General features: G+C 55.2%; 1 protein-coding gene across 1 annotated transcript in view; it reads right to left on the bottom strand.

Moving 5' to 3' along the window:
* Positions 1-12,718, bottom strand: part of SEMA6B (semaphorin 6B) — an 84,806-nt gene that overhangs the window by 10,590 nt on the left and 61,498 nt on the right. Inside the window, exons 3-4 of the mRNA XM_068537228.1 lie at positions 956-1,105; positions 693-816 (exon numbers count right to left, since the gene is read on the bottom strand). Of these exons, the coding sequence (XP_068393329.1) occupies positions 693-816; positions 956-1,105 (274 nt within the window). The remainder of the gene's footprint in view (positions 1-692; positions 817-955; positions 1,106-12,718) is intronic.

Here is a 12,718-nt window from a genome sequence, read left to right as displayed (position 1 = left end):
AGCCCCCATTACTGCCCCATTGTCCCCTCTGCCCTAGTCTAGTGGCTCCTGCCCTCACCAGTACAGTCTGTCCTCCCCCAGCTGCCACCGGAGGGCACCTGTGAGCACCTGAGTCAGGTCCTGTCCCTCCTCTGCCCACAGCCCTCCAGGGTCCCACCTCCCTTGGGGGTAAAAGCTCAAGTCCTCCCCTGCAGCCCACAAGGCCCTGCCCTCCCTGCCCCGTCCCCTCCCTGCCCTCCCCTCCTCCTTCTCTCCCCCTCACTCACTCTGCTCCAGCCACACGGGCCTCCTTGCTATCCCTCCACCATGCCAGGCAGAGTCCGGCCCCAGGACCTTTGCACAGGCTGTGTCCTATGCCCTGACTTCTCCCTCTCCCCCAGATTTCCTTATAGCTGGCTCCTCATCATTCAGGTCTCAACTCAAATGTCACCTTCTCAGAAAAGCCTTTGGGGTGCCACTTCAGCACCCCCTCTAGCACCCAGTGAATTTTGACCAAACAGCTGTCCCTACCTGGTAACACATCATAGCAAGCTCTGGGCTCCAACCACACCCAGAGTTCAGCACCCTTAAAAATCCCACCCCAGGGACACACATTCACACTCCAGCCAAACAACAGGCCCCAGCATGCAAACCTCCCTAAAATGCTACCACCTACTCCCCCACACCTCACCCTGCCCGACAGTCCCTCGTACCTGTCCCCGATGAAGAGCGTCCTGTTGACCCGCAGAACCCGCTGGATGTTGAGGTCGTCGGTGCCCTCTGCGGGGGTCAGGTGTCCTGGCCCGCTGCCCACGAACACGGGATAGTGGTTCAGGTCTGGGGGGAGGGTGAGGAGGGGTGTGATCCAGGGCCAGGGTGAGCCTGGCCTGGTGAGCCCCCGGGGGAAGGGGCAGCAGATCCAGCTGATGAGCAAGACCCTCCCTCGGGACTTCCCCTCTCCAGGCCCCCCACTCACAGTCCCTGGGGGCCACGCTGAGTGGCGGCGGCTCCTCGGGAAAGAGGCCGTGGGAGCCTCCCAGTAGCAGCAGCAGGAGCAGTAGGGCCGGGCGGGGAGGGGGCGCTCGCGGGGTCCGCATGGCGAGGTCAGGGCGACAGGAGGTGACACCTGCGAGCGAGGGGCCATGCGGTGAGCCGTGTGGCTTGCAGTCCCCACTGCTGCCAGCAGAGGGAGCGCGAGAGCCGCGGCGGCGGGGACCTTCAATTTCCAGAAAAATTTCCCATGGGGGGGGTAATCATTTAAAAATAACAACAATCATGGCAATAACAACACCAGCACTTATTAATTACCAGAACAACTTTCTGACCACATTTTAGTGAAAGCTCAGGAACCGGTTTCTAACAAAAAATGGATAATCATGAGAATATTTATTTTAAAAATTAAATGATTTTAAATTAAAAATTAATAATAATAATAGATAAACAGGGACTTCCCTGGTGGCGCAGTGGTTAAGAATCCGCCTCCCCAAGAGGGAAGAGATATGGGGACATATGTATATGTATAACTGATTCACTTTGTTATAAAGCAGAAACTAACACACCATTGTAAAGCAATTATACTCTAATAAAGATTAAAAAAAAAAAAGAATCCGCCTCGCAATGCAGGGGACATGGGTTCGAGCCCTGGTCCGGGAAGATCCCACATGCCGCGGAGCAACTAAGCCCGAGCGCCACAACTCCTGAGCCTGGGCTCTAGAGCCCACGAGCCATAACTACTGAGCCCACGTGCTGCAACTACTGAAGCCCGCGCGCCTAGAGCCCGTGCTCCGCAACAAAGGAAGCCACCGCAATGAGAAGCCTGCGCGCCGCAACGAAGAGTAGCCCCTCCTCACTGCAACTAGAGAAAGCCCGTGTGCAGGCAACGAAGACCCAACACAGCCAAAAATAAATAAATAAATAAATAAATTTATTTTTAAAAAACATTTCAAAACATATATTTATAAAAAATTCAACCTCAAAACATATGTTTTAAGAATTCTTAGAATTAAAACACAAAAACCTTAAAATGAAAGTCTCAAAAAACAAAAATTCAAAGGCTCTTGGAATTTTATAAACCACAATCTGGGAACTGCAGTACTTTAGAATGCAGAATATTCTAGCTGGCCAGGGACCTCAGAGGCCCCGGTAAGGTATCTGACTTCCTTCCCGATAACAGCCTTTCTGCCCTCTCCCGGAATACCTCTGTGACAGGAGCCTCACGACCTCTTCAGGGGGCCTGTTTCCCGCTCCCGCTCAAGGGAAGTTGAAGAAACTTCCAGGTGTGTAGAGTGGAGACCACCCCCCACCCGTCCCAAGTGATGATCTGGTGGGCGGTGTGAGCAGAACTCACCCTCTGGAACCCAGCCCTCCACGCCCCTTCCAGAAGGAGTGCAGTCCGGAGGCCCCAAGAAGACACCCGCAGCCTCCGGGCAAGCCCCGTGCCTCAGTTTCCCCGTCTGAGCAGCAGGTACATCTCTGAGCCCTGCCGCCGCCTCGGGGTGCGGGGATCCCGAACCCGTGGAGGTGGACGCGAGGCGGGAACTTTGGCCCTGGAACGCCTGCCTCTGAGGATTCAGGGCCAAAAAACAGGAAGGCCTTGCGTGCAACAGCGGAGTTTCCTCTCTGTGACCCTGAACTTCCAGGATTTGTGACTCAGCGGACGCCAGCATCTCACGTGTGCGCGGATCTGGCTCTACTTCCTTAGGAGTTTCCTTCCCCGGCTCCTCCCCTTCTTAGCAACGTCCCGTGGCTCCCAGCGACCCCCGAGCCAGGCCCCAGACACTGCATTCAAGACCCCCAACGGGATCACCAGCCCCGCTGCTGCCTACCCCACCCTACACGCTTCCTCCCTACAACACCTGCCGGGGCACCCCGCCTCTGGTGTTCTGTCTGCTCTGTGCCTTCTTTTTCTTTTTTAAAGATTGATTGATTGATTGATTGATGTATTTATTTACCTGCTGGGGAACCCCGCCTCTGGTGTTCTGTCTGCTCTGTTCCTTCTTTTTCTTTTTTAAAGATTGATTGATTGATTGATGTATTTATTTACCTGCCGGGGCACCCCACCTCTGGTGTTCTGTCTGCTCTGTGCCTTCTTTTTCTTTTTTAAAGATTGATTGATTGATTGATGTATTTATTTACCTGCCGGGGCACCCCGCCTCTGGTGTTCTGTCTGCTCTGTTCCTTCTTTTTCTTTTTTAAAGATTGATTGATTGATTGATTGATTGATTGATTGATTGATTGATGTATTTATTTACCTGCCGGGGCACCCCACCTCTGGTGTTCTGTCTGCTCTGTGCCTTCTTTTTTTTTTTTAAGATTTATTTACTTACTTATTTGTTTGTTTATTTATTTATTTATGGCTGCATAGGGTCTTCGTTGCTGGGCGTTGGGCTTTCTCTAGTTGCGGCGAGCGGGGGTTACTGTTCCTTGTGGTGCGCAGGCTACTAATTGCGGTGGCTTCTCTTGTTGTGGAGCACAGGCTCTAGCTGCGCGGACTTCAGTAGTTGCGGTGCGTGTGCTCAGTAGTTGTGGCTCGTGGGCTCTAGAGCACAGGCTCAGTAGTCGTGGTGCACAGGCTTAGGTGTTCCGCAGCATGTGGGATCTTCCTGGACCAGGGCTTGAACCCGTGTCCCCTGCATTGGCAGGCGGATTCCTAATCACTGCACCACCAGGGAAGTCCCTAAACATTTTTTTTTAACATTGTGGTAAAATGTATAACAAAGTTTGCCATCTTAACCATTTTTTAAAAAAAAATAAATTTATTTATTTATTTATTTTTGGCTGTGTTGGGTCTTCGTTTCCGTGCGAGGGCTTTCTCCAGTTGCGGCAAGCGGGGGCCACTCCTCATCGCGGTGCGCGGGCCTCTCACTGTCGCGGCCTCTCCCGTTGCGGAGCACAGGCTCCAGACGCACAGGCTCAGTAGTTGTGGCTCACTGGCTTAGTTGCTCCGCGGCATGTGGGATCTTCCCAGACCAGGGCTCGAACCCGTGTGCCCTGCATTGGCAGGCAGATTCCCAACCACTGTGCCACCAGGGAAGCCCCATCTTAACCATTTTTAAGTGGCACTAAGTATATTCACATTCTTGTGCAACCATCCCCACCATCCATCTCCAGAACTTTCTTATCTTCCCAAACTGAAACTCTGTCCCCATTAACTGACTTCCCAGCCCCTCCCCCAGCCCCTGGTCCCCACCATCTACTTTCTGTCTCTATGGCTGTGACTCCTCTAGGGACCTCAGATAAGTAGAATCAGACAGTATTTGTCCTTTTGTGTCTGGCTTATTTCACTGAGCATCATGTCCTCAAGGTTCATCCATGTTGTAATGAGTGTCAGAATACCTTGACTTTTTAAGGCTCTGTAATATTCCACTGTGTGGATGGACCACATTTTATTTATCCATTCACCTGTTGATGGACACTGGGGCTGCTTCCACCTTTTGGCTGTTGTGAATGGCTATGAACGTGGGTGTGCAAACATTTCTTTGAGACCCTGCTTTCAATTCTTTTGGGTGTATATGCAGGAGTGGAATTGCTGGATCGTATGGTGATTCTATGTTTAACTTTTGGAGGAACCGCCATGCTCTTTTCCACAGCGGCTGCACCATTTTACATTCCCACCGGCATTGCCCATGCGTTCCAATTTCTCCTGCCAACACTATTTTCTGTTTTATGACAGTAGCCATCCTAATGGGTGTGAGGTGGTGCTCTGTGCCTTTTACCCCATGTCTTATCAGAATAATATTTAACTTCAGAAACTTGAGGACAGCAGCTTCCACTCGTGGGCCATGCAGCATTGTGGTGAGGGGAGGGGCTCCAAGGCCATAAGGGTTCAAATCCCAGCTCTGCTATGTACATGCTGTGTGACCCTGAAGAGGTCACTCTACCCCTCTGGGCCTCAGTTTTCTCATCTGTGAAATGGGCATGGTAACAGTATCGACCTCACAGGCCTGTGGTGTTAGCAAAGTGCCTGGCATGCTGCAGGTGCTCAGTAAATGCTAATTATTATTATTATTGTTGTTGCTGTTGGTATATTGAGTATCAGAGGCCGGGCTGGGTGGTTTCCAGGAATTGCTTCATGGAGACCCCTGATGGCTCTAGTACGGTTGGTATAACGTTCAGCCCATTTTGCAGTTGGGGAAACTGAGGGGCTGATTGAGGGGCCACGACCCACCAGAGAGGATGTGGCAGCTGGATTGAACCCAGGGCTCTCTGCTACCAGGATTTTGCTCCTGGGGGTTGAGCGTACGAATGGTCATGGCAAGATTAATAACCACCCGTTCCGTCATCCCTCAACCCAGTGAGGCCAGCAGTTACTTAACACCCGGTGCACAGATGGGAAGACTGAGGCCCCAGGTCGGGATGGGACCTCACGGCTCATTTTTTCTCCTGGTTTTCATAACTTTGTGATGCAGCAACTCGGGGCTAGAAGGCTGTTCCTGTCCTCCCTCTGTCCACAGCTGCCCCCAGCCCCTCAGAACCACCCTGGGAACCCTGAAATCCAAACTGGGCTTTTCTTACCAGCCCCGTTGTTCCTGAGCCAAAGACAAGGGTGTCGGCCTCCCAGTCCCTCCCCTGCCCTGAAGGCCCCATAGCCCAGCTCCCACCCCCTACCTGGTCCCCTGGTTTCCAGTCCCGCCCCTTCAGTATCCTCCTCAAGGTAGCAAAGGAATCTTTCTAGAACCCAAATCTCACTTGTTTCTTCCCTGATCTAAACCAGGGTCTCGCCCCTTCGGCACTGCTGACATTCAGGGCCAGGTCATTCTTTGGGGTGGGGAGGCTCTGGGCACTGCCAGGTGTGGCGCAGCATTCCTGGCCCCCACCCACTCGATGCCAGGAGCACCCCTCAATTGCGACAACCAAAAACGTCCCCAAACACCACCCAGTATCCCGTGGGGGGGCAAAACCACCCCCAGCTGAGAACGTCTGCTCTAAACCCTTCTATGGCTCCCCAGTGCCCTTGAAATGAAGTCCTCTCCCTTCCATCTCCAGCTCTGAGCATCTGCACATGCTGTTCCCTCTGCTTGGAACACCTTCCTCCTGCTCCCAGTAACCTGGTGAACACGCTTGCTCATCAGGTGTCAGACATCTCCTCCAGGAAGACTCCCCAGATCAGCCCGGATTGACTCCCTCTGGGCTCCTGCCTGCCTGTGCAGGAGGGCCCTGCTCACCCTATCTTCCAAATGCCTGGTTAACTGTTCATCTTCCCCACTGGACTCTGAGCTCCCCCGAGAGGGCGGGACTGAGTCTGTCTTGGCCACCACTGTGTCCCCACTGCCCAGCATAAGGCCTGGCATACAGTAGAAGCTCAATAAAGAATAAAAGTAGGGCTTACCTGGTGGCGCAGTGGTTGAGAATCTGCCTGCCAATGCAGGGGACACGGGTTCGAGCCCTGGTCTGGGAAGATCCCACATGCCGTGGAGCGACTAGGCCCATGAGCCACAATTACTGAGCCTGCGCGTCTGGAGCCTGTGCTCCGCAACAAGAGAGGCCGCGATAATGAGAGGCCCGCGCACCGCGATGAAGAGTGGCCCCCACTTGCCACAACTAGAGAAAGCCCTCGCACAGAAACGAAGACCCAACACAGCCATAAATAAATAAATAAATAAATAAAAATGAACCCAAAGTTAAAAAAAAAAAAAAAGAATAAAAGTAGCAAACACCAAGCACTTGTGATGTGCCAGGCACTGTCCTAAGGACTTAAATGAACTCATTTGATCCGCACAACACATCGGAGAGATGGGTGCTGTGCCCCTTACACAGACAGGGAAACCGAGGCACAGAGAGGCGAAGTCACTTGCCCAAATGGAAACGGTGGAGCCAAGACTGAAACCCGCTCAGTCGACATTTGTTAGTTTGACGATCATGCAGAGCTGAATCCCACATGCTCTTTGGGGGAGTCTGGGTCACGTCGGGGCCAACCCACTGCACCTGGCCTCAGTTTACTCCCCTGACCTGGGGTTATCGGAGAGGTGGCACCTCTCCCACCCCTCCAAGACCATCTGCTTCTCTCCATGAAACTCGAGGCGTCTCTGCCAGCAGCTGCCCGGCGCCCACTTGCCCAGAAGTGGCCCCACCGCCGGCCCTGGCACCTGGTCACTGGGAGCCGCACTACCTCCCAATCCCGGGGCCGGGTGTGGGGAGCTGCGTGGCCAGCGTGTGCACCCCTTGGCGTGCAGGGCACCCATGCATCCACATGTCTGCCTGCCTGCAGCCCTGGAGACGTACATCCATGCACATGGGGGTGGGAGGGACGGTCATAAAGAGATAGAGGTCCACCCCCAGCCGGGAGGGCTTGCGCTGTGGCACGGCCTCTCTGTCTGACCTCCCAACCATCACTCCAAGCCTTGGTACAGTCCCACTATACAGATGAGGAAACTGAGGCAGGGATGGAAACTCCCCCCAGGCCACCCGGCTTCACCCTCCCATCGACCTTCCCAGGTACCATATGGCCTTAGCTACTCTAACTTCGTCAAAAGTTCAAATTTCCTTCTGGAACATTTTTTCCCACCTGGCCAGGGCTACCTGGGCTACCCCAGGGCTTCAGCATACATTTTAGGATCAGCTGGTAAGTTCCAAAACAAATAACATAAAACATAAAACCTGTTAGGATTTTCCCCGGAATGGTGCTGAACGCATAGACCAAATCGATCTATTGACGGACTGGCTCCCTGTCTCCGCTAATGGCTCAGGCCCCCCTCTGGGAGTCACCCCCCAACCCCCGGAACTCCCTTCAGCACCGGCGCCTTCTTTTCTCACCCTCACATCCAATGCCAGCAAGTCCTGTGGGGTCTGCCAAATTCATCCAGAATTCTCACCCCTCACTAGTCTGTTCCCTGGTCGGCCCCCAGCACCTCCTGCCTGGACCCCACAGTCCCCTCCACCGGTCCACAGCTCCCACCCTTCATCCCCACAGTCTGTCCTCCCCGCAGCCGCCACCAGAGGGCGCGCGTGAGCACCCGAGTCAGGCCCCGCCCCTCCTCTGCCCCCAGCCCTCCAGGGCTCCCACCTCCCTCCCAGTAAAAATCCAAGTCCTCCTGGGGCCCACAAGACCCTGCGCGACCTGCCCCGTCCCCTCCCTGCCATCCTCTCCTTCCTCTCTCCCCCTTGCTCACTCTGCTCCAGACACGTGAGCCTCCTCGCTGTTCCTCCAACACACCAGGGCCGGTCCTGCCCCAGGGCCTTTGCACGGGCTGTTCCTCACTCCTGAAAGCCTTTTCTCTCAGATACCCACATGGCTCCCTCCTTATTTCAGGTCTCCACCCCCAACCGCTGGACTCTAGCAACCCCTTCCCTCCTCATGCACCCACCTCCCACCTGGGGTCCAGTGTCACACTCTCAAAGGGTCCTCTAGACACTCTGTTACTTCGAATATGGTCCTTGGACCACCAGCGGCAGCAGCCTCACTTGGGAGCGGTTAGAAATGCTGAGTCCTGGGACTTCCCTGGTGGTCCAGTGTTTAAGACTCCGTGCTTCCATGGCAGGGGCATAGGTTCGATCCCTGATCAGGGCAGTTCCACATGCCGTGAGGTGCAGCCCCCTCCCCCCCAAAAAAAAGTCTACATGGGGATGCCCCCTCCTCCAGGAAGCCTTCTCTAACTGCCTTCCCTGGGGAGCTCCGTTTCCCGGGCTCCCCAGCCATGACCCTGCCCTCGGCTCCACCCAACCTCACCAACTTGGGCGCGCATCTATGACCAGCTCTGGCTCTTTGTACCCCAAATTGGAAACTATTCATTCACTCATTGGATGAGCAATTACTGAGCACCAGTTGTGTGCCAGACACTGTTCCCAGCATGGGGACGCAGCGATGGCCAAGACAGTTGCAAAGCCCTGCCTTTGGGGGGTTCCCAGTCCAGTGGGGAGATAGGGGTACACGCATTACCAAAAAACAGAACTCAGCTTCTGACAATGATATCGAAGCCTGAAGATGAAAATGCAGAGAATGATGGAGAGTGATGGCAAAGGGTCTGCTTTGGATGGTGGTCAGGGGACTTCCTGAAGAGGGAACTGAAAAGGCAAAGCCCTGGAGGCTGGAACCGTCAAAGGAACAGCAAGAAGATGCCGATGGGCGGGGAGGCTGCCATATCATAAGAGGGGAGCCCTGGGACTTTCCCCCTTTTCCAGACAAGACACAGAGCCTCAATTTTCTCATCTGTAAAATAAGGCACTAGAACAGGGCATGGCACACGTGTTTACTCTCTGTGAAATGACCTTGCAGGGTGACCTTGGGCCAGCAGCTTGCCCTCTCTGGGCCTCTCCATACCACAGCAGGTGACTCAGTGACCCCAGGCCAGGCTCGGAGCCCCTGTTTCTCCATCTGCCGTGGCAAGGATGGGGGCGGGATGCCCGTCTCCAGTTCCATGGAAGGAGCTCCTGTCAGCCTGGCCGCCCCAGGATTCCAGCTCCGGGGCCCGGCGTCCCCGGGGGGATCAAGTAACCTGGCCAGGCAGCCGGGCCCCTGCGTCGTCCAGGTCTAGTTACCAGCTCTGCTTACAGCTGCCTCCTCCACCTGCCTCAGTTGCCCCCAGCGCAGCCCAGCCGGGCTCCGGGGCTGTCTAGGAACTTGGCAGAGTGGCCAGAGGGAGTCCCTTGGGGCCCAGGCCACGGGGGCGCTGAGGAGAGGGGCTCCCTCGCCCTGCAACGTTCGCACCACGCTGGTTAACTCGTCCCTCCCCAGCCTGGGAGGCGGCCAGCACATCCCCTTGGTCCTCAGCCTTACCTCCCTGTGTTCTCGGTTCCCGGAACCTCAGCTTCCCCATCAGTGACTTGAGCATGATAACCATCCCCAACGGGTTATCAGGATGGGTAAATGAGCTCCAGATAGTAGGTGCTTAATAAACTATTGACTGCTGTGCAGCCTAGGGTTACATCCTTCCCCTCTCTGGGTTTGCTTCTGCCTCTGTAAATCAGGGATGAGAACATTGGCTCCACGGGGGCAAGGGGTCTGGTGCACAGTAGGCACTCAACACATACAGGCTGAATGAATGTCCCACAAAAAGATCCAATTTATGAAAGAGCTACAAGGATCTGTTTATTCCAGACTTCCTGAGCACCTACCGTGTGCCAACATGGCCGGGGATTCAGCCCTGACCAGGATCATGCACAGAGCCGGGCATGCAGTAAGCACCCAATTAATGCTGGGCATCTCGTTTAAAGAGGATGGTGCTCAGAGCACCCGAGCCGACTCCCCGGTGCACCCCACAGCAGCCCAGCAGGGCAGGGATTTAAGCTAAAATTTGATGACGCCCCTACTGTGTGCCGGCTGCTGGACCAAGCCTTTCACATGTTTGAACTGGTTTCCTGCCCACGCCAACCCTATGAGGCAGCGACCAGCACCATTATCCCCATTTCACAGAGGGAAAAACTCAGGCTCAGAGAGGTTAAGACACTTGGCCAAGGTCTCACAGCACAGAAGGGTGTAGTTGGGATTCGAACCCAGGCCACGTGGCTAAACTGCCTCTTGCTGACATTTACCGGGTGCCCACAATGTGCCATCTGTCAACGAGGCTGCACAGCCTAATTGAACATTTTGCAGATAAGCAAGCAGAGACCCAGAGAGAGGCTGCCCCAGTGCCAGGCCACTCAGAGAGCCAGTGGGGAGACCAGGTGGCAGAAGCAGGACCTTGAGTGGGGGACATGGACAGGTCCCCGGGGCTCCCAGCCAGACAGACAGGGGGTGCTCCTGGGTAATTAATTTTAATCACTGTTTGGAAATTGGGCTGCCAGGAGGCAAATCGGAAGCAGCAACTTGTAATTAGGAATAGGGAAGGGGGGCGCTGCTTTCTTGGTGATGCGGCGACCATTCCGAGGAAATTAAAGTGTCATTTATGCCCAGCGGGTAATTAGGGGGCCTGGGAGGGGGCCACTCGAGGGGGCTGGGGGCTCCTAGGGAATCCGGGATGGCGCTGGGGCTTGGGGGTCCGGAACCCACAGATTCCCAAGTGGGGGGCCCTGAGCCGGCCTGGGGGCAAACGTACCCCGGTCTCAACCACAATTTGGAGGAAACACAGAAGAGCAGGGTGCTGCTCTTGGGACCCAGCTTTGGGGGACAGAGGGGAGTAAGGCTCGGCTCTAGGGGGCTCCACTGTAGGGAGGGCAAACAGATCTGGTCCCCGCCCTTGTGGTCCTCGATCTGGAGGAAGCAGAAGATGGTGAGCCCAGCCCCTCTCACTTGGGGTTCTGGGAGCCCTCCTCTCCCCCAGGCTGATCCTCCCAACCAGAAGTCCCCCAGTCACTGTTCCTCCCTAGAGGCCCTGTCTGGGAGGCCACAGGGATCCCCAGGTGGGATGAGACCAGAAAGGCAGGTCTGGAGGGGGACACCGCTGAGCGATGCTGGGCGGGAGGCAGGAGGGGCCGTGCCAAGTGCTGCTGGGAAAGGAAGACCTGGCGATGAACTTGAAGAAGACAAAGGCGGGAAATGGGTCCTGGGGGATGGTCCTGGGGTCGTAGCGGACCACAAGTCCTGGTGAGTCAGGGCTCAGGAATGGTGGAGATGCTGGCAGAGTGACGTGGGTTCTGGGGGCTGGGACGTGAGAACTGTGCATCAATGGAGCAAAACGGTGAGGGGACAGGGGCCCCCGTTTTGCTGGGTGACCTCGGGGAATTTGCCACCCCAATCTGTGCCTCATTTCTTCCCAGACCCTGGGACTTAGACATTCAAAGGGGAATAACAGCAAACATTTATACAGCACCTATTGTGTTCCAAGCCCTGTGCAAAGGGCTTTGCAGAAAGTACTGGTGGGGTAGGTAGGAGGGGTTTCCTCACCATTTTACAGGTGAGGAATTGTAGGCAGCTCAGAGTGGGCAAGTAATATGCCCAAGGTTGCACAGCTAGGAAAAGGCCAGACTGGTTTTTGAACCCAGGCCATATGGTCCAGACACCACACTCTTAACCTTAACACTATGTGCCCCCAGAGAAAGGGGCTCTCAGTCCCCCACATCTAGCAAGTCCAAAATCTACCCTGATCCACCCACTTCTTTTCCCCTCTACTGCCTCACCCTGGCTGGCCCCCATCATGGTTCATCTGGACCAGCGCAGACCCCTCCACCCTGGTTCCCCAGCTCTGGCCCTTGCTGCCCACAGTCTGTGCTCCCTGCAGCAGCCAAAAGGCGCCTGTGAGCACTTGAGTCAGGCCCCGCCTCTCCTCTGCCCAGAGTCCTCCAGGGCTCCCACCTCACTGGGATAAAAGCCCAAGTCCTCCCTGTGGCCCACAGGGACCTGCATGACCTGCGCCGTCCCCTCCCTGCCCTCCTCTCCTCCCTCTTTCCCCCTCGCTCCCTCTGCTCCAGACACAGGGGCCTCCTCACTGTTCCTCCAACACACCATGCACGGTCCTGCCCCAGGGCCTTTGCACGGGCTGTGCCCTCTGCCTGGAAGGCTCTTCCAGTTCTCTGCATGACTGGCTCCTTTTCATTTTCCAGGTCTCAGCTCAAACACCACCTCCTCAGAGACACCCTCCCTGACATCATCAGCTAAAACAGCCCCGCCCTTCTCAGTGTCATTGTCCTCGGGGCACTTGTTATACTCGATTCACTTTCTTTCCTTAGTGTCCATGTTCCCATCTAGTGTGAGCTTGGCAAGGGCAGGGCCTGGTCTGCCTTGGTCATTGCTGGGTTCTCAGCACCTGGCACATAGTAGGCAGTCATTAAATATCTGTCAACTCATGAAATGAGAGCAAAGACCCCACAGCTCTCAATGAGATCAGGACCAGAGGCCACAAGCTTCTGCTTTTCAAAATTATTCCTT

This window comes from Eschrichtius robustus, chromosome 2, assembly GCF_028021215.1.
Source record: "Eschrichtius robustus isolate mEscRob2 chromosome 2, mEscRob2.pri, whole genome shotgun sequence".
Classification (NCBI taxonomy): Eukaryota; Metazoa; Chordata; class Mammalia; order Artiodactyla; family Eschrichtiidae; genus Eschrichtius; species Eschrichtius robustus.
The sequence above is the reverse complement of the archived record's forward strand: the minus strand, read 5'-3'. Positions and strand labels throughout refer to the sequence as shown.